We start from the raw sequence: 21,672 nt of genomic DNA on the forward strand, positions 1-21,672 counted from the left end.
GTTATTTGCTTCATTTATGCTTAAGGCCTCCCATGGTCAAATGCATGGATGTGGAGCTGTTGGAGTGAGTCCAGAGGAGGCCATGGAGATGATGCAAGGCCTGGAGCAGCTCTGCTCTGAAGCCTGGCTGAGACAAATGGGCTGGGTCAGCCTGGAGAAGAGAAGGCTCCTGAAGGGGAGACTTTAGAGAAGCTCCAGTGCCTAAAGGGGCTGCAGGAAAGCTGGAGAGGGGCTTGGGACAAGGGCCTGTAGGGACAGGCCAAGGGGAATGGCTTGAACCTGCCAGAACAGGGGAGACTGAGCTGAGCTCTTAGGCAGAAGTTCTTCCCTGTGAGGGTGCTGAGGTGCTGGCACAGGGTGCCCAGAGAAGCTGTGGCTGCCCCATCCCTGGCATTGTTCAACAATGTGAACAAACATTGACTGTTCACAGCAATATTTGTTTTCTGTATTACCACTTCTTTCTGGTTTTTCTTATCAAGCATGACTAGTTGGAGTTTCCTTACTATAATAGACTTTACACATCTTGTGAGTAAGACAGAAGGAGTCCATAGATCTGCTTTGCATCAGTTCTTCAGCCAGGGGGATGACAAGCGTTGAAAGCCAACATGAAAGAGAGTGAATTATTAGAAGGATCAAAGGAATTTTTACTTCCTGACCCTAAAGTTTCTGCTGGTTTTTGAAGAATGCTACTATCAGTGTGCATTGCAATATTGTCTTGCTATCAGAGAGCTGAATAGCAGTCTGGTTACAGCACAGTCTGTCGGTCTGCTCACTGTGGGGTTAAGAATGTGTGCTGGCAAAAATGTGTGTTAGCAGGCATATGTTCACATATACATTATTTTTATGGCACAGCTATGTCTCTACTGGGAGTTTCTGTCAGCAGTTGTCTTGGTAAGACATTAATATCTCCACACTTTAGACTGACATAGCAGAAGTGACAGAAGTCTGTGGCAAAGATCTGATCTGTAGATGCTAGCCACAGCATAAATTGGGTCTGGGGACCTATGAGAGTAAAGCCATGTTTCTGTCATGCCGCCTTTGCGATCAAAAGCTCAGTTTATCATTAAAGTTGACTGACATTCTGTAAAAACCATTTGTAAGTCTATTTCACATTTACCCTATTTATTAATGAAGATACTAAATCTATCAAAACATACACTTAGTACTATGAATATTGCATCAGACTTGGAAAATCATCTATAAAAATAAATACTATTAACAGTGTGCTTGTATATATACAGTATATTGACTAAAACTGTTTGTAAATCCTTTGTAGAATAGGATTATGTTAGCAAACTTCCACAGAGAAAACTGCAGTTAGAAGGAGAGTAATTAAAGGATGTTTTCTCTTAGGACACTGGGAGCAGGGAGGTTTGTATCATCTCAAACACTTTCAAACTAGACATTGAATGTAAATGATAGTTCCTAATCATTTACTGAATCAAAACACTGAATAAAATGGTGTATTGCTGTCTGTACATAAATACAAGTTCTATTAACTGTTTGCATGTTCTGTGGTTATTGTCAACAGGTGAAAAGAAATATTCCAGTGTTCTTGGCTCCTTGGAGGGCTTCTCCGTGTGCCTTTCGATCCTCCAGATCTGAACCCATGCCAAATCTAGCCAGTGATGGAGTTGTCTGTGCTCCACTTCAGACATTCACCGAAGAGGAGACAATGCTGAAAAATATGGGTACCTATTGTCTGTGCAGTTAAAATTCAGAGATGTCTTAGCTAGAAGGGGAAATTTAGCTTTAAAAATTCATTGTTTAATTCTAGTTAAATATTGAGATTGATGGGGGGGTGTGTGCTTAATTTTAAAAGTGCTTTAGTTCACAAGAGAGAAATGTAGTGTTCTTTTCCATGTTACCATAGCACAGTTCCACATACCACAGTGAGGTTACATAAATAAATAACTATTAAGTGCTTAAAACTGTTGCTGCCACAGATGTGAAGTTGCCTGGCTCTGACTCATGCTGTTTCTGAAGTGTTTAGTTCAGCTATAGGTAACTGCTCCAGTTGGTTTTCAGACATTTCCAGTATATCCAGAATGGTGACGGATGTGATGTGTCTGTAATGCAGCCAGGCCTGCACGAAGATGATAGTGTTTCAAAAGGGATCCTCAGAGCAAAGGTGAAAGGATGAGACCCTGCACATCCAAGAGGGAGCTTGTGAAAGGCTCCAGTTAAACAGAAACAGCCTCACAGGATTTTGTGCACACATAATAACACACATTAAAGCCTGAGACCATCTTCCTAAACTGCAGGTTTAATTTATAAAGAAATTGGATACAGCTAACCAAGTGAGGGATGTATTTGAATTATTTTCTGTATTTTTTTCAGTGAACCAGTGTTGCATAAATGTTGCTGAGATGCTTTCAAAGTTTTTGGATTTATAGGATATTTCAGTTTAGAGATTTGTAGCTGAGTTCAGAAAACAGTTATAATTGAACCTTATGGCACATCACCTTGTTTCACTTGGGCAGCTTTCTGTCCTTTTATTCACTTGTCTGGGAGAGTCAGAGGATATATTCATAACCTGTCCAAAGTACCATGTTACTGTGATACTGATCTTTAAGGAGACTGTTGGAATACTTACATGCTTGCTTTCTTCTCTTCATTACAGTGACAAAGTTTGCTCAGGAACGAGTTGCACCTTTGGTACAGAAAATGGATGAGAATTCAAAAATGGAAGACTCTGTAATACAAGGATTATTTGAACAAGGGGTCTGCATACTTTTACTTAATCTTTTATTTAGAAAGTGGTGATTTTAGGAATGTCTACCTGCGCACTTGTCAGATTTTTAGATTAAGTTTGAGTGATATAATTCAAATTAACCAGTGCATCATTAAAAAATTTGGATAAGTTTTGCTGGAGTATCAGGAGTGTATCAGGACTCCTCTGTGCCTTTACTGGCCACCCACAAGGATTTGTGTTGCAGAAACCTTGGAGCTCATTCCTGGATCCAATTTTAGCTTTTTCTGCCATCAGGCCTCTCACTGCGAGAGACATTGAGGTGCTAAAGCAAGTCCATAGAAGGGCAGTGGAGCTAGTGAAGGGTCTGGAGCACAAGTGTGATGAGGAACAGCTGAGGATACTGGGGGGGTTTAGCCTGGAGAACAGGAGGCTGAGGGGAGACCTTGTTTTCTGCAACTACCAGCAAGGAGGTTGTAGTGAGGTGGGGTCAGTCTTCTCCCAAGTAATGAGCAATAGAACAAGAGAAAACAGCCCCAAGTTGCACAAGGGGAGGTTGAAACTGGATATTAGGAAATATTTCTTCCCTGAAAGAGTTGACAAGCACCGGAACAGGCTGCTCAGGGAAGTGGTTGAGTCACCATGCCTAGAGGTGTTTAAAAGATGTGCAGATGTGGTACCAGGGACATGGTTTAGTGGTGGTCTTGGCCGTGCTGGATTAAGAGTTGGACTCAATGATCTTAAAGGTCTTTTCCAGCCTAAATAATTCTATGATTCTGTGAGGAATTGTTAGTTTGTTAAGGGTATTGAAGGAAGACAGTTCTTTACAGAAAGATCTGGAAATACTAAAATTCTGTGTCTATTATTTCAATATATTAAGTATCAGGTTGGACTAACAAATTGCTGACAGGAACTAAGAGATTAATTTATTTGCATCTTTTCTATTTCAGCTGATGAGTATTGAGCTTGGGGAAGAATATGGAGGAACTGGAGCTTCGTTTTTTTCCATCATATTGGTGGTAGAAGAATTAGCCAAAGTCGATCCAGCAGTATCTCTTCTATGCGAACTCCAAAATACACTAACAAATAAGTTGTTTACCACATACGGAACAGAAGAACAAAAACGAACTTACTTGCCCAGAGTGGCTAAAGATACAGTGAGTCAAAGTCTCACTTTACTGAACTATAATATAGTTCTTGACAGTGATATTAGTGGGGCTTTTTCTTTCAGTGACGGCAGCATTGGAAAATAATCTTTATGTGTGAGCTTTGAAACACTGGGTAGAGCTGAGATCCGTGGTGCTATAGATACATCCTGTCACCAGTAGCTGAGAGGTAAAAGTGGAAAGACAGTTATTAGTTTCATTAAAATTTAATTTACTGTGGAAAAGAATGTTAAAGCAGTTGACTTTGAGAGATGTGTAATTACATAGTGTTTCTATTCTTAATCTCCATATCTGAAACTTAGTGACTTTGATGCAATAGGTTAAAATGTTTGAATTTAAGAACTTGTGCTTATTCATAACTATTTTAATTGCAGACATATACCTATATGTTCAGTAAAAACCAAGACTACTTTTTCCCTTGACAGATAGGCAGTTTCTGTCTTTCGGAGGCTGGATCTGGCAGTGATGCTTTCTCTTTGAAGACTCGGGCTGAAAAGAGAGGAGACTACTATGTCATCAATGGCTCAAAGATGTGGATTAGCTTAGCAGAACATGCAGGAGTTTTCTTCGTGATGGCAAATACAGATCCATCCTTAGTAAGTTGCTAAAGAATAGTCACATTTAAATGACAGCTCATGATATATGAAACTAGGGATTTGATATTAATAATTTGATGTTAAATGTTAATTCCTTGCACCTTTTGCTAGCTGACAGCAAACCTTTGAAAATGTTTTCCAACAAAACTTGAGAACTTGCTGAGCAATTTAATACATTCCTCCCACCAGGGAAAATAATGTCAGGATCATAATTGCTTAGATGAAGAGCACAATGTGCATTGGGATTATTCTGACTAATAGAAGAACAACAGGTAATCTATGTCTTTCCAGCGCTTCTGACTTAACTGACAAATTGCTGTTATTAAAAGGCAAAAGAGAGCTTATGCTACATATACTGGAATGCTAACAACGATATACTACAGAAAGGAGTGTTCAGGTAAAAAAATACAGAGCTGAATATGCACATTTCAAGTTCTGTCACTAATTTGGATTTAGGTAGTAGATTCAGAAAAGTCAGCTACTGAGCTATACCAGTAGAGCAGAGTAATAATAAAATACAAATCTAAGTTATTTAAAACTTTTAGTTATTATTTAACTTCTTCCAGTATCTCTTTCTTAAAAATTTGACTTAAATATATTTATTTTTTATATTAAATTTCCTATTTTGACTAAGTAAGAAGGGTCTTTCTTTCATTGTACTGAACACAAGAGGGACCTGGAGCTGTTGGAGCAAGTCCAAAGGAGGCCATGGAGATGATGCAAGCGCTGGAGCAGCTCTGCTCTGGAGCCAGGCTGAGAGAGCTGGGCTGGGGCAGCCTGGACAAGAGAAGGCTCCTGAAGGGGAGACCTGAGAGCAGCTCCAGTGCCTGAAGGGGCTGCAGGAAACCTGAAGAGGGGCTTGGGACAAGGGCCTATAGGGACAGGCCAAGGGGAATGGCTTGAACCTGCCAGAACATGGGAGACTGAGCTGAGCTCTTAGGCAGAAGCTGTTCCCTGTGAGGGTGCTGAGGCGCTGGCACAGGGTGCCCAGAGAAGCTGTGGCTGCCCCATCCCTGTCAGTGTTCAAAGCCAGGTTGGACACAGGGGCTTGGAGCAAGCTGCTCCAGTGGAAGATGTCCCTGCCCATGGCAAGGCATTGGAACTGGATGAGCTTTAAGGTCTCTTCCGACACAAACCATTCTAGAATTCTATGGGTTTAGAGCCATTACTCGATTGACCACTTTACACTAAAGATACCCAGTGTCTTCTTATAGCCCATTGTTTCTGACATATGTTCTGATGGCAAGGACTGACTTCAATGCACAGCAATAACTTGCTATCCCAGTAATTTCCAGTATAGATAGACACCAGAGTCCTGTTTGTTTCATTTACATAATACTAGTTCCTTGTCTCATCAAGAGAACTTACAAGGTTGTTCTGATCATGTTTTCCACATGGAGTATTTTAATAGAAAGGTATCCCTGGCCTATGTAAACCATAGTTAGCAGACATAGAAGGAGGAGATGATAGTACCAGTGTTTTATTTAGTAATATAGTATTAAGCAGGTGTAAAATTTCCGTATTGGAATGAGATGTTTAGATATTAGTATCACAGTTTACCCTACTAAGCACCACACAACCAAAACCAGCACAATTTGTATAAAAAAACAGTTCTTGATTACTTTTTAATTCATCCTAGGGATATAGGGGAATTACATGCTTCATAGTAGATCGTGACACAGAGGGGCTACATGTGGGGAAGAAGGAGGACAAGCTTGGAATCAGAGCGTCTTCTACCTGTCCAGTAACGTTTGAAAATGTTAAGGTATTGTAAGTTGTTTAGCTATTGAAGCATAATCTGTGTGTAATAGGAACTTGACCACATATAAGGATGTTAACTAAATTTTTTTTCCTCAGACATACTGATTAACTGGCATGTTTTAACTTTTTCCTCCCTGTTCTTTCACAGAAGTCTTGAGGGAGGTTGGTTTACTTAAGTTTGAATACAGTTTTTCTCAAACACCGGTTTATAATTGCTCAAAGAATTGGTAAATGCTTCATCCCCAGCTGTGTTTAAAGCCAGGCTGGGCAGAGCCTTGGGCAGTACGGTCTATGGTGAGATGTCCCTGCCTATGGCAGGAGGGTTGGAACTGGATGAGCTTAAGGTCCTTTCCAGCCCTAACTATTCTGTGATTCAATGATAACCACATGTATGATGCGGTTATCATTGGTTATAATTGTTTATATAATATATATATTACATATATATATATATCAGTGGTTATCATTGGTTATAATCAGATGTTATATAATTATATATAATTTTATATAATCAGATATTCTAGAATCAAATTACTGATTTAGAATCATAAAATAGTTAGGGTTTTATAGTTATTTTATGTTTTATGTTTCATTGGTGAGGACCATTAAATAAACCCTGTAGACTGATTCACCTCTGAACCCTTCTACTAGAAGCTGCAAAGCAGAATAGAACAGGAATAACGGTGGTATTTTATTTTTTAGGTTCCTGAGACCAATATCCTGGGACAGGTTGGACAAGGCTATAAGTATGCAATTGGAATGCTAAATACTGGCAGAATAGGTATTGCTGCACAGGTGGGTAATTCTGTTTAATACTGAATACAACCAGTACAGAACTGGTTTGAAATTTAAAAAACAAGAATTTAGAAAATACTATATTAAAACCTCAGTTGCCACTAGATGTCACTGTTCCTGTAGCTAAGTTACAGTCAAATACTGAAACAACTGTAAATGGGAAAATTCTTCTTTGGTGACATAAGCGATAGATTTAGAAAGGATTAAATAGCAATTAGTTTGTCTTTGAGGGTTATCTTATTGCTTCTGAGGTAGAGCAACATCTTTCGTTATGCAAATCTATTTTACAAAGAAAACTCCCTTTAGAAAATATTACACACTGAAATGCGTAATTTTAATGCTTCCAACTGGGCCTATATAGGATTGCCAAATGTGACTGTATTCTAACTGATGTTTTCCCAATAACTTCTTTTTAAAAGTCAACTTATTTTTAAAATAAATGCTTTTTTTATAGCAGAGGTATCCTACTTCGTTGTATTTGAGACTCGCATGTTATGGCATCTTAGGGGGAAATATTCACTGACCTTGGAGTTACTTTAAAATGTATTTTGTTGTAAACTCAGTTTGGATCTCAGATTACTGCTGATTTCAGTGGAAATCAGTTTCAGCCCTATAATAAAATGACATAGGACAAGTATTTATGTTTTTATCTTTCTTCTGAAAGTAATCCTTTCTTTGTTTCTACTGTGTTGTCGATGTAGTTGTGCTGTATAGGATGTAATATGTCTGTGCTACCTGTCTCCCTTATCTTTTGCCTTAGTTTACAGACAAACCAGGAGTAATCCTCATGAAATTTAGACTTTCCACATGGTGGTATACTATGCTGCTAAATGGGTTGGCTTTTCCATCATTTATAAAGCTTATATGTGATTAAACTTAGTCTGATACGGCATTTAAAAACCAGGGGTATAAATAATATAAAGGCTCTGGCAGTAAAATATATGGCCTTATTTTATGCTTAATTACTCCAAGTTACATTTACAACCTAACTAAAAGTTAAGGTCAGGTAGTTGTTATATCTTAAGTTACTACTTTCTTGGCACCTCTCAAATTAAGAGAAGTGCACTTGAATGGACAAGAACAGCAGTTCTAAAGCCCTGTAGAATTGAATATAGTTTTGCAGTCGAAATACTTTTAGAAGGTAATTAACATCTTATAAAATGTGATTGTGGCTATGAAAAGGTGAATGCAAGGTAGCTCCATATATTGTTACAGCTACTGAGGTGGATATACGTGGTTCATCTACAGGAGTTTATAGCAGAAGGCAGCAAATCTGGTGATACAGTAGCATTGTTTTATGTTATTTTCCCAGATCCCCATTTTCCTATATATTGTGGGGTTTTTTCCTAGAAACTTAAATGATGAAAGTGTAGATGTCTGAACTCAGGCAAGGTCATGGTTTTATCTTCTTGGGGCCTTGGTTTTCAGCTTAATATGTGGGTCTGTTCAAAAATACCTATACAGTATTGTACATCACTGAAAGCAGTTTGACTAAGCTCCTTAGCATGGCAGCTGACTGCCACATTGTAGTACCCTGTCTTGAAGTAGAGAAGTTTTATGAGATTCCAGTTCTACAGTATCCCTCACTTTTTGATAGTTCTTCATGCCCTTAATTTCCCTCTTTTTTTTCTTTTTCCCCTTTGATGCTTCCCCTAATCTAATTTCCTATATTTGTTTTTTCTAGGAATAAAACTAGGTAGAATGCATTCACATGGGTAGTAGTTACATAATAAAACCAGCTGATCTTATTTACTAATACCTATATATCCCAAGATACGTGAAAGTCAGGATCCTTTCTTTACTATCTTTTTTGGAATGGAGAACACTTCTCAAAAACTGATAGTTAAAAAAACCATAAAACCAGTTTACTTTCATAATGTTTCTTCAGGCTAACAAATCAGACACTAGGAGACTCCAGCAATGGTGATGGGTTCAAACTGTAACAGGGGAAGTTCAGGTTATGAAGACAGGCTGAGAAAGTTGGGGCTGTTCAGCCTGGAGAAGAGAAGGCTGCATGGAGACCTCAGAGCAGCCTTCCAGTATCTGAAGGGGGCTACAGGGATGATGGAGAGGAACTCTTCATAAGGGACTGGAGTGATAGGGATGATGGATTCAAACTGAAGCGGGAAGTTCAGGCTGGATATAAGGAAGAAGTTCTTCCCTGTGAGGGTGGTGAGGTACTGGAATGGATTGCCTGGGGAAGCTGTAAATATTCCATCCCTGGCAGTGTTCAAGGCCAGGCTGGACAGAGCCTTGGGCGATGTGGTCTGGTGTGAGGCGTCCCTGCCGATGGCAGGGGGTTGGAACTGGATGAGCTTTAATGTCATTTCCAACCCAAACCAGTCAGTGCTTCTATGATGACAGTTACTTCCTTATGAATGTCAGTGTGTAGTTTTCCCAGATGTTATTCTCCAAGATAACCACTTGTGTTTTGCTGTCTTCGCTGCTGAGTGAACAGGGTGTGAACAGACAATGAGTCTTCTAAAACTGTTCTTTGAGGTTGTTTTTTTCCTAGAAAATGCTGGAAGAAATGTTCTCTCTCCTTCCACTACCTTGACATTCTAACTTCTGAAATAAATAGCTAATTTTGACAGTCTGGTGTCTTCTGTAAAATGAGGAATTATATTGATGATACAGATAGCTTTGAATAATCATTCACATTATTTTTCCTTTAATATTGTAATGTAGATCTATAGAACTTTAGTTACAGTCATTTTCCTGTGTAAGTAAGAATTTTCCAAGAAACACTTAATATCTGTGCAACCACAGTTTTCTTCAAAAAGTAGAGATAATGTTTTCACAAATCTTTGCCTATAGTAAGAAAGTTTCTTTAGGAATGGAGTAGTGTGGAGTGGGCTTAATTCCTCAGACTTTATTTTTTGTCACCTTGGTACTCTCTCACCTTGGTACAACTAACAACTCTAAAATTCTGGCTCTTAAGATTCTATACAGAACCTTCATTGTATTTTAGCTTTGTGTAAGTTGTAGTAATCCCTAGGTATGAAGAATACTTTTCTCCTGAATGCTAAGCTTTTTACAGAGGTAAACTGCCTGATCAGAGCAATATCAAATGTTATCATCTGAATTAGGTAAAATCAGTTAACTAATTTTTTTTAACATATGCTTTATTTCTTACAGATGTTAGGACTGGCACAGGGCTGTTTTGACCACACAATTCCCTATACAAAGGAGAGAATCCAGTTTGGGAAAAGTGTATTTGACTTCCAGGTACTTGTTAATGAACACATGGGAGGTGTCCTCTAGGAGAGTAGTTGTTAACATAGTAGTTGAAGGCAGTAAAATGAGTAATCTGTTATGTGTAAGTTGTGCTCCACCTTGTGTTATGTCTTCCCTTAATATTCGAGAAGAATTTCAGATGAGCCACATAAAGTACATCAATTCAGTGCTATGTGCCTTTGCAAGTGCCATATAAATACTTTAAAACTTCAATGCATTGTTGACATAAGTCCTTATGCTTGATAGCATATTGACAGCATTGGAAAATAATACACTTGGAGCTCCTTTCTCTTCTGGTTTTAATATCACAGTATGTTGAATGTGTTCCTGGTTTTTATACCCTTTCAGGAGGTGTAGGGGAAGGCCTTTTTCTGGACACTAGAAATAATAAAAAGATGAGGAAACTGATTGAATTATTAGATTTCCTGTGTTATACAAAGGCATTTTCATGATAATACCTGTGTCTTAAAATGAAAAGAACTCTTCGTTGCAAAAATGATGTATAGTTTAATAAGGAAGATATATAATTGTAATTACTATAGTAATTTTCTTGTTAAAAGAAACCTACATCTTGGCTGAAGGAGCATTAGTACTACTCACAATTCATACAGATTTTAGGAAGCGCCCACAGAGATCTAGGAAATGATCAGAACTGCGTCTTTTGAATGGAAAATGGAATTTATAATTGCCAAATCATTTTGTTATTATGACCTGCATATATATTTTTGCAGATTTTAGGGTGCAGTGTTAATGTTCTAATGAGATGAAAGATTTCATTGTGTTTTAGGTAAAAGTTAGACAAGTAAATGTTAGTTTTCAATCATAATAATGTTTGGGGCTCCTTAAATGAACCCATTTTTCTGTAATGCCTACTATTTAGATGTGAGCTCCACCACCTTTTTCCTTTCTTTCACTTCCATTCATTGGCCATGTCCTCTTTATGCTGCTCCTAACTCTTGTCTCATGGCTATGGGACATGGGGAGAAGTAGTTATCAGCTTGCTGGTTCTCAACTTTATTTTAGAGGTATTTGTTTTCAGGTTATGAGGGATCTAGACTTATTAATGTATGACTGTGCTCATAGAGAGCTGCAAAATGAAAATACAGCTTTTACCTACCCATGTCTCTGCAGTGCTGAGGAGAACGTTGAGATTTGGCTGAAGCTTTCCTTGATATTCATGGGTGCAAATAGGTAACACTCCTGCCCAACCAATCAGGCAGGGAATTCCCCAGTACTTCTGAATACAAGAAAAAGGAAGGAGAAAATGAGAGTGCAGTTCCTAAAAAGACTTTGGAGGCCAAGAGGTTTTCCCAACTTCAGTATCAATAGATGCAGAGGAATTTGGAATTACCAGTCCATTTGGATCTTGTATTTCTACTTTAGAGTATAGGTATGTTCCTTGGTGAAAAGAATGGCTCTCGCTAGAGATCCCAGTTGAGTACTAGATCCCGTTTCTGTCTGACTTGTGGTGTCTTTATTACAGGGAATGCAACACCAGATAGCTCAGGTGGCCACACAGTTGGAGGCAGCCAGGTTGCTGACCTACAACGCAGCCCGTCTTGCGGAAACAGGAAGGCCGTTCATAAAGGAGGCAAGCATGGCCAAGTACTACGCTGCTGAGGTGACTTGCAGTTTCTTTCTTCTGTGGCTTTATTTCCCTGCTGTTTAAAAGCTTAACCGATTGATGAATCATAGAACCATAGACGTATAACTTCTAATTCATATTTTGCAGTGCAATCTGTGGGTGTACTTTTTATCTTGCTTCTCATTCCCAGTCCATGTACAGCATATGAAGTAGACCACCTGAGAATAAACTGCTCACACCTCTAGATTTTGACAAGCAACAATATTAAAAGAGAAAGTTAATTATTATCTTCACTCGTCTAGAGAGATTGCATTTTGCCAGAATTCTCTTTTTGTGGATGGAGAAATGGCATTATGAGACTTCATTTGTGGCCATTTCAACTCTGCTGGTCACAACTGCAAGTCTTCATATGACTTAAAATTGGATTGCTTCTGCCTCTTTGTAATTGCTGTCTTGCATGCTGCTGCTGCTAGTCTTTTTCATAGTGTAACATATGAACTATTGCAGTGGTGGTTAGGGAATTCTTGATGTCCTCTGATGCAAAAAAATGTCATTTTTATTCTAATCTGGCTTTATTCTAATTTAGCTCTTCCCTGTAAAGCGACTGCTTAAATTCTGGTTTGCTTTTACTTTAAATAGCTACAAAGGATAAAATTTACTACCACCTGCAGGAGGTTGAATCCTGAAACTATAACTCTGAAACTGTTTCCATAGGTTGCAACACTGACAACCAGCAAATGTATTGAATGGATGGGTGGCGTTGGCTTCACAAAAAACTACCCCATAGAAAAGTATTACCGTGACTGCAAGATCGGTGAGTGATAGTTTAACAAGTGTTTCTTGTAGCATTAGTAGTACTCAAGTTGGAGGATGAATGACTGGCTATTCTTTGTAAGGTATTTCTTCCTTGAGTCTGTAATCGACTCTGATTCAAAGGCTCAGATATAAGAAGGTAAAAGTTTAGGTATAAATAAATATGTATGTATGTAAGGCTAAAATTAGACACCAATAAAATAGAGACACACACAGTGTGTCCCATTCTAGTAAGAAAATTACAGTTCAGAAAATATGACAACTTCTTTGGCTTTAAGCCCTGAATCTGTGTGGAGTTTTACTTTCAAGACTTCCTCATTTACCAGTATAATCCTGGGACCTAACAGTTTGACATTTCTAACTGTATTACCCTTTGATTTTATTGCTGATAGCATTTGTAAATACTTAATTTTGTTGGTTATTTAGGAATTGCTTTTCAGGAAAATGTCATTATGTGGTACCAGCAGAAGAGTACTTTAATTGCTTCATATAATAGAAGGCTGCCCAGAGAAGCTGTGGCTGCCCCATCCCTGGCAGTGTTCACAGCCAGGTTGGACAGGGCTTGGAGCAACCTGATCTAGTGGAAGGTGTCCCTAGTGGAACTAGATGAGCTTTAAGGTCCCTTTCAACTCAAATAATTCTATGATTTATATATTATAAGTAATAATTATTGTTTTAAAAAATTGTATTATAAATATACAATATAATTTTTTTTTTTTTTTCTAGAACTTGCTCAATAAATCTTTACTTTGTAATTGTAAATGTTTTAAATGAACTGTTAGAATAATATTTTGGTCTCTCTTTCATATGCTCACTGTGGTTTTATAGTCTTCTAATCTATTTTCTTCTGATTTCAGGTACAATATATGAAGGAACTTCAAATATCCAGTTGAGCACCATTGCAAAAAGCTTAGCAAAGGAGTACTGAAACCGGAAGGACTCAGGACTGTTAGCAGAGTTGTTTCTCTGAACATTCATTGTGTATTACACATTTGTTTGTAATCATAAAAATCATTATTAACATCATAAATAGGAATACCTGATCACAGATGAAATCATAAGGAAAACCATGAGCTCGTTTCAGAGCAGTGAGTGTGTAATTCATCTGAAATCCTGAATTCCACATTCAAATCCAAATTGTGAGTTAAAAAGTATTTCTTTCTGCCTGAGGGACTTCTAAGCTAACACACTGGCTGGTTGCCTTAGGTTCTGCCTGCAGTGTGTCTCCACTTTGAGACTTTAAAGTGAAAACAAAAGAAGCCAAATCCTTGCCTTGCCTGGTACGAAAGATTCTGTTAAGCCATCTGGGAGACAAGACACTACACACACAGCAGAACTGTTGCAGGGTGTGAAGCTGCTGTTTGTTCATGGTGCCCTTTATTAGCATGGAGAAGAGAGAGAAATAGAAGTGATAGTTTCCTCTCTCCCAGGTGGAGTGATGTCTGTGGAGCTGCTGTAATTGGAGTAATTTTTATAGCAGCCCTCAGTGTGTTCTTAAGTATATCTTGGTAATTAAGCCCTTCCAGCCCCAATTTGTAGTACTGAAAGGTAGATAATATCTACCTCTCTTTCCAGCTTTCTTGGCTGTTAAGGGTTTTAATCTAAGAGGCTATTTATAGTTTTCCTTTCAGAAAAGGTTGAGTTGAAATCTGTGTGAAATTGGGTAAAAAAAGCTCTAGTAGTTCTGCAAAAAGACAGAGATATAAGCTAGGTAATGGGAGTGCTATGATACTACCTCACAGTGGCCTTTCCATGTTCAATGTATTTTACAAACTTTAACCCTCAGAGCCCTTCTGGGAGTTAGGGAGGGACTGTTAATTTGCAGCCTAGAAAACTCACTCATGGAAGTTAGTGGTTTACTGGCAAAGTTTTTCTCCTTTTGAGAGAAAGAGAGTGGGATTTGGGGAAGTATTTGCTTTTCTCTCTGTTTATTTTATAACCAGACATTTTATTTACAGTAGAAACCTCTCCAGTGCTGCAGATGTCATTAAATAAGAATCAAGAGATAGAAAGCTTAATATATGAAAAATCATTATAATTGCTGTAATTGGCAATTTGCCTCGAGTGTTCTGGGGAGGGAAGGATTGGTTTTGTGGTTTTGGCTGACTTAGGAGAATCTCAGTCACTGATGATTCACTTGGAGTGGAGTTTCCAGTGTTACAGGCTGAGAGTCCTGAAGGATTTTTGAGCAAAACTGGGATAAATGACACTTAACAAGTATCGTTTTGTAAAACAAGCAGATGCCAGTGCCTTCTACAAAGAAACAAGCAAGGAGGAACAGCACTCTTACAGACTTTCCTTTCTGTCAGCTTCAAAGGTGTTGCTGCCCATGGCAGGGGGTTTGGAACTAGGTCCTTCCCAACCCTAACTATTCTATGATTCTAAGTGACTGCTTTAGTGAATTAATCCCCCTACATGCACTCTTTGCCTGTTGATAGGCAAGGAATTAATGTGGTAATTCTCATACCTATAGGAAAAAAACCCTCCCGTATCAGTTTGAGCAACAGCTTTGACATTTCCAACAATAAAAGAGTAGGAGGGGAGATGAGATGATTTCTGAAGTTTTCTTCTAGCATTATTATTACAATTATTACTGTTATTATTAATGCATTTCAGGTTGTTTGCAGGCTTTCTGTCAGCTGAACTGGAATGGCTGGGGAGATTGTTAGACTAGAATTGAGACTACAGATGCTGCAACAGTGAACTACAGTTATTCTGCTCAATATAGTCTTATCTGCAAGTCTAAAATGATCATAACCACACTACAAAATGCTTGTGTTAAGGTTGATTAATGTGATGAGTTGTGCCAATGTGAGGCAGTCCTTAGCTGCAGCAGTTTAGGCTGCTTTGCTGACGTGTGCCAGCAGAGATCAGGTTTTGATTCATACTTGTTAATAGGTCTCCTAGTTTGGGATACTATTTTAGCTTGGCTTCTGCAGTTTTGCATGAGGCTAGGAAGTGAGTGGCAATACTTAACTAGGTACTATAGTGCTAAAAGCAAACCCTTTATGAAGGAAGTGCAGAGCTCTTTGAAGGACTATGAAGGGCTGGATACCCAGGTTTATGTAAAAGGACTGCTTCAGTCCATGAAACAACCTGAACAGCCTCATCAGCTACTCGACAGTTCTCAGAAATAGAAGGTCAAGCCTTTACCTAATGTTACAGCTGTAAATATTCCACATCTCTCAGTTCTATATACTGTATTCTGTACACAGTAACTGTTGAAAGAAGTGTCTGTGTTGTATTTGATTTTTGTCCACAAAATTCTGTGAAGGAGCATGTGTACAAATGAATTAGAATCACTGACTTTCTTTTATCCTTGTTTTAAAAGGGCATGTACTATTGTGGAGAGCTATTCTGGGAAGAGGTCACTTGCTTCATCCCCTTAAGTCTGATTCCATTGCTGCACTAAATGCAGATGTTGATTTAGTAGTAAGATGTGCTGTGCTGTTGTGCAGGAGCTGTTAAGAGCTGCCTGCATTCCCCACCCCGTTCCATTTGGGACAGGCATTTGTGGATAGTCTACATTAGGCACTGTAGGCACAGGTCTGGTGGGGGTAGCTGGGTGCACCAGTGGCCTTGTGACACTCTGAGGCTTTGTGTGCTAATGACAGGACTCAAAGCTGCTTTATATTCCATATGTATTTATACAGCTCGAACAGGTTGCCCAGAGAGGTGGTAGATGCTCCATCCCTGGAGACCTTTCAAAGCCAGGCTGGATGTGGTTCTGGGCAACCTGATCTAGTTGAACATGTCCCTGCTCTTTGCAGGGGGTTGGACTGGATGAGCTTTGGAGGTCCCTTCTAACACAAACTATTCTATGATTCTGGGGAGTTCTCCCTTTACGTGCCCTTCGTCAGCCCAGTCAATCCAGTCTGTTGCCCTGGAACAGCATCTTCAGTATCAAATGTTGCATCTGGGCTTCCCTGATTTAGAAGAAAAGACCTGTATTGAGAATGTATTAAAAAGTGCCTGAATTTTATACATGACTTGATCCAATGCTAATTTTGTATATCAGGTGATGGTTCTTGAACAATCTGCCATTTAATTTTTTTCCAAGATTTTGCAGTTTTTGTACTAGGAGAGAATGATGGTATCATCCATCAGTTTTCCTTAGTTTTATTCTGCTTTGGGATAAAGGTCTGAGGCAGATTTCCACAGAAACATTTAATCACTACTTGGGAAGTGCTCAAATACAACATTTCATACGATGTTTTGTGTGCTGTTGTTCTTTCTTCCACATTTGCTTTTCCCCATGTAAAGATTGCGTTAGAAAAGGTTTATGTGGAATACAAAGTAATTGTTCATTGGGAGCCTTTTGCTGTGTAAAGAATTTTCTAATTAACATGTTATTGCAGTTCCATTTGGAAATCTTTTGGTGAGAGGCACATTTCAAGTTCTTCCTACCAGGCTAAGCTCCATTTGAGACACATTCTGCTTCCAAAGCAGCTGACTTTCCTGAGCTTGCTTACTGGATGCACCATAGCTGAAGAAATGTATTCAGTGTACCAGTGTGATAGATCTTCTCCTAAGAGAATTACCTGCAAGTGGTTAACAGCTACCATAAACACTTCTTTAATATTTACCTGTTATCATTGTGCATTGTGTGTGATGGAGGCACAAATCAAGCAAGAGCTGATGGGCAGATGAATATGCATTACACAATTCCCAAAGAATTCCCTAACAATTCATCATTTTATGCTATATTGAAATACAGTAAATTGCGGAGCGTTTTACACGGAGCTGTCTTCTCTGAAGTGTAACTCCTTGCTCTAGGTCCTGGTGAGGGGGCATGGCTGGAAGCTTTACTCTTCTGATAAGACTATAGGACTATAGTGTGGTTGACTGCATACACACAGGTGAGAGGAAGCAAGAGTTCTTTCCAAGCCCACACCACAGATGGTCAGACATGAGTGTGTAGTGAATCCAGAGTTCCAGGCTAACAAACAAGATTTACAACTACTATTTCAGTTAAATATGCCAGTTATAAGATCATTTGCTGTAATTAACAAAGTCCAGCTTAGCAGCATTGAGGGAATTTCTCATTATGTGATACTAGAGACATTATTAAGCCGCTTCAAAATCTTGGCCTTTATTATCCTCTAAAAATAATCTGTTAATGTGCAATAACTAATACATTTGTAAATTAGATGATCCTGAGGTTCCTTTCCAACCCTAACCATTCTATGATTCTGTGATTAGATAACTACAACTAACCAGTGTATTTCCTAATAGCTTGTTTCATAGATGAGAGCATTCACACATTGATTTGTATTGATATATTAATGTTCAGAAGAACATGCAATGTACACAATGTTAAGTTTTCTGATAAACTATTTTAAAATATAAATCAAAACTGTGTATGGTGTCAATGGGCAGTAGTAGCTTTTATATATGTTCTGTCTTTCAAGATCATTTAATTTATATCTTTCTGAAACTGTTCTTCCTTTCTGTGTCTTAGTAGCTGTAGAGTTACTAATACTGGAGAACTGTATGTCTAAACCTCAAGATGACTTCACTAAAGATCCTAAAGACAGAGCACTCCTCAGCTGACAGAAGACAGTGTCTCAATAGCCAAGTAACCCTCACTTTCAGAACTGGATTTATTTAATCCCTACAATGAGGACTTCTGAACATGCAGAAGATTATGTTCATCAGACATTTTGCAGGGATCTCTGAAGAAAGAAAAGCTCTTCCATAAAAGAAAGAAATAATCAAATAGCAGCAGGAAAACCTAAAATACAGCAATAAATCCCCAGCTTCCATGTTGCTGGTTTGTGTATTTGGGGGTTTCCTAGCCAGGAAATAAGCATATGTGGACTGAAACTAAATTCTCCATCTAGACCTGGTTGTCTAACCATCCGTTTGGAGTGTTACACAAACCACTGTCACAGTTAGTGAGCAGGGCTTGAGTGCTTTGGGTGTGTTGAACAGGGGAGAGAGGTCAACTTGCAGACATGAGTAAGACTGACAATGAGCTTTGGTTCATCAGTAACGGTGCCTGGAGGGTCACAGTGGGAAGAGCTGAAATAGAACATTACTGTTTGTTTAGAGACAAATGCAAGTGGGCAGATCAAGAAATGTCGTGATGTTTTCCAGCAGTGAGATGACTTTCCTAGTGTAGAGAGAACAAAGGAAAGAGTGGAGCTCCAATACGATGGGTTCATGTTGAATTTGCATCCGCTGCCTCTCTATCCCATAAGTTTGATGGATTCGGTTTTGGAAAGTTCCCATTTTGGAGCCTGCAGAAAGACACTGTTTGGGTCTTCACTTCTTAGGACACAAGAAGCAGACTCCCAAAGCTGGTGTTCTCCTGCTTGAGGGGTTGTTCCCTGCCTTCTCTTATAGACATTCAGCCAAGACTTCTAAACTATGACCCACCCATCAGAGGAACAGAGTAATTTTCAATCCTCCTTCCCATGACACTCTTTGCTCCAAGTGTCTTGAATACTTTTGGCCTGATTCATTTTCTGGGACATGCTGCAAGATTTTTCTGTTCATTAATTTGCATCCAAAAGATGCAGATTAAATGCTAATTGTTCAATACAACCAGAGCAGTCCTCCAGCTTTAATTTGATACTGGATCCCTGAGGTTTTCTGCCTTTGTTTAGGTGGTGCCCAAAGATGTGATAATTACATTTTAGACATTAATTTCTCTGGATATTTTTGTTTCCTTGTATGGATACAAAAAGTAGAGATTGTGGAAAGTGAAGAGTCCCAGAGGCTGCAAATGTTATTTATGCTAAAAAGTATTAGCTAATAGAACTTTGGTGATGTATTGTGCATCCAGCGTTGACTAAAGGACCAGCTGAAGCAAAAAAGCCATCTTTGAAATGATGCTGAGTTGTAGGCACAGTGTTTTACTTTGTGTGTCTGTGTTTTATCTCATAGAGAACAGCTTTGTATCAACTCTGCTAAACTGACCCAAAACCAACCAAGAAATAAATTCAGAAAGTAGAAAGTTAAGGTTCTGGAAATGTGGTTAAATACTGAAAAGCTCCATAGAACCATGTTTTCTTAACGGAGCTGTTGAAGACAGAGTTGGTATGGAGCAAATGTGGTTTAGTGCAAACCACTTTTAGGAAAGTAAGTATTAGACATTCTGTTCTGAGGGAGAGGCTTTCACACATGCAGCATTGCTCCAGTTGCTCCCATAAGAATTGAGACAAAGCACGTTTTACAGTGTAGCTACTTTTTGAACTTTGGAAATGTTTTGTGCCTCCCTATATCCCTATTATGTCCTAGAACATGGTTACAAGATACAAAATCTCTACCAGTGTTCATAGTCTTTGTTTTCCCCATGGTCTGAGAAAAATCCCTTACAATCCACTGTAGGGTTTTTACCAAACATAAACTGTTCCTTCCTAAACACCAAATCACTGAGGTCTGTCCAACCAAGCTTTAAAAAGAACCATTTTCTCAGTTTAATGGTAGCAATGTCTACATTTGCTTGATGTGGCGAGGTTATTTTGATGGTTGCTTGAATAATAAAAGCTAGATTTAACAAGCTATTTATCATAAAACATATTTGGCTGCCATGCAGGATTCAGTTCCCAAAGTCCATGGTAAGGTGCAGCAATAGGTCTTCCGTTTTGTGCTAGAAGTATTTTAGCTCTACTGTACTTTGCCTTCAGTGGTTCAGTTGCAGAGATAAACAATTCTCTAGAGGTAATATAGCTTATCATCACTTAGGAGTTATTCAAAATATACCTTGTTATCCTTGTGTAAGGATCTGGGCCACAAGAGAGTTGTGGTTGTCCTCTGATTCTTGAGGGGGCTGGCACAGCACTGGGTTAAAGCACCCAATGACCTGGTGTCTCAGACTATTATCATTTAATCGCCAACCCTCTCTATATTGCTGCTTCTATGTAGAAGCGTCCAAAAACCTTTTCTTTTTCCTTAACTGTAAAAGCCTTCTGGCACTGAATTATGTCTATTTCTTGACTGAAACATATCTGCTCTATGCTAACCTCATTATCCAGGAATGATTTCTAGGAGAGGAAGTGGAGAATAATTAAATCATTCCTAACTGAAGGAAATGCTTCACAGAACTATGCAAATTCCAATTTGGCCAAGATGCTGTGGTTTCATGTTCTATTTCTGGGAAGGGCAGAGGGAGAAACAGCTATTTTTGGAGTGGTAGATAGCCAGGTTCTGACTTCACTTTTCTCTCTTGCTTTGAGATCAGGGCATGCTGTGACAACCCTGGTGAGAAGGGAGCACGGTACCTGTCGTCACCGGCTTCTCCATACCTGTCCTGCTGTAAGTGCCTGTAAATTAAACCTGACCACTTGCTGCAAGTGTCATCTGCTTTGGCTCCTGCTTCCTGAGATCACAGAATCCCAGACTGGCTTGTGTTGGAAGGTACCTTAGAGCTCATTCAGGTCCAACCCCTACACTGACAGGGACACCTTCCACTGGAGCAGCTGCTCCAAGCCCCTGTGTCCAACCTGGCCTTGAACACTGCCAGGGATGGGGCAGCCACAGCTTCTCTGGGCACCCTGTTTCAGTGCCTCCCTCAAATGGGGTATTTTGCCTGTGTACACAATCAGGGCTCAGCCACCATCCAAAGCAGTGATTTCTCTCTGCAGTGCTGTGCTGCCCTGGCTGTCCGCACAGAGCAGAGGTACAAGGGGATGGACCCACTTCCTCCCTACTTCTCAGCCTGGATGCAGTGCCTGGAAAAAAACAGCAGGATTACATTTGGGAGTTAAAAAATGAGATTCCTGTGTGTGTGCTTGGCAGGAGTGCTTGGAGGAGGCCGTGGGCTGGGCACAGCCCTCCCGGGGCTCACAGCTGTTGATTTTTCCATCTGCAAACCTCACTCTTGGAAGGCTAAAGGCAAAAAGAGAGAAGGAAAAAACTTACTAAGAAAGCCAACTACAACTAGCTATTCCTACATGGGAATGTTTGCAAATATGTTAGTGATGTGTAATTGAATTATTAACTGGCAAAACCATAATCAGAGCGCTGGAAGAATGGCTTTTCAGTGCTGCACAACTTTTGTCTTTCAAGGAATCAGATTGC

At 39.2% G+C, this 21,672-nt stretch overlaps 1 protein-coding gene across 1 annotated transcript; it reads left to right on the forward strand.

The window, feature by feature from the left end:
• The first annotated feature begins 1,464 nt into the window (after positions 1–1,464).
• ACADSB (acyl-CoA dehydrogenase short/branched chain) lies at positions 1,465–16,312 on the forward strand. The gene is made up of 10 exons (XM_013130433.3): positions 1,465–1,691; positions 2,624–2,724; positions 3,643–3,849; positions 4,284–4,454; positions 6,094–6,219; positions 6,918–7,010; positions 10,149–10,238; positions 11,731–11,868; positions 12,547–12,646; positions 13,503–16,312. Exons 1-10 carry the CDS (start codon positions 1,508–1,510, stop codon positions 13,571–13,573), a joined length of 1,281 nt encoding a protein of 426 aa, XP_012985887.2. The 5' UTR covers positions 1,465–1,507; the 3' UTR covers positions 13,574–16,312.
• The last annotated feature ends 5,360 nt before the right edge of the window (positions 16,313–21,672 follow it).

This window comes from Melopsittacus undulatus, chromosome 4, assembly GCF_012275295.1.
Source record: "Melopsittacus undulatus isolate bMelUnd1 chromosome 4, bMelUnd1.mat.Z, whole genome shotgun sequence".
NCBI classification, from domain to species: Eukaryota; Metazoa; Chordata; class Aves; order Psittaciformes; family Psittaculidae; genus Melopsittacus; species Melopsittacus undulatus.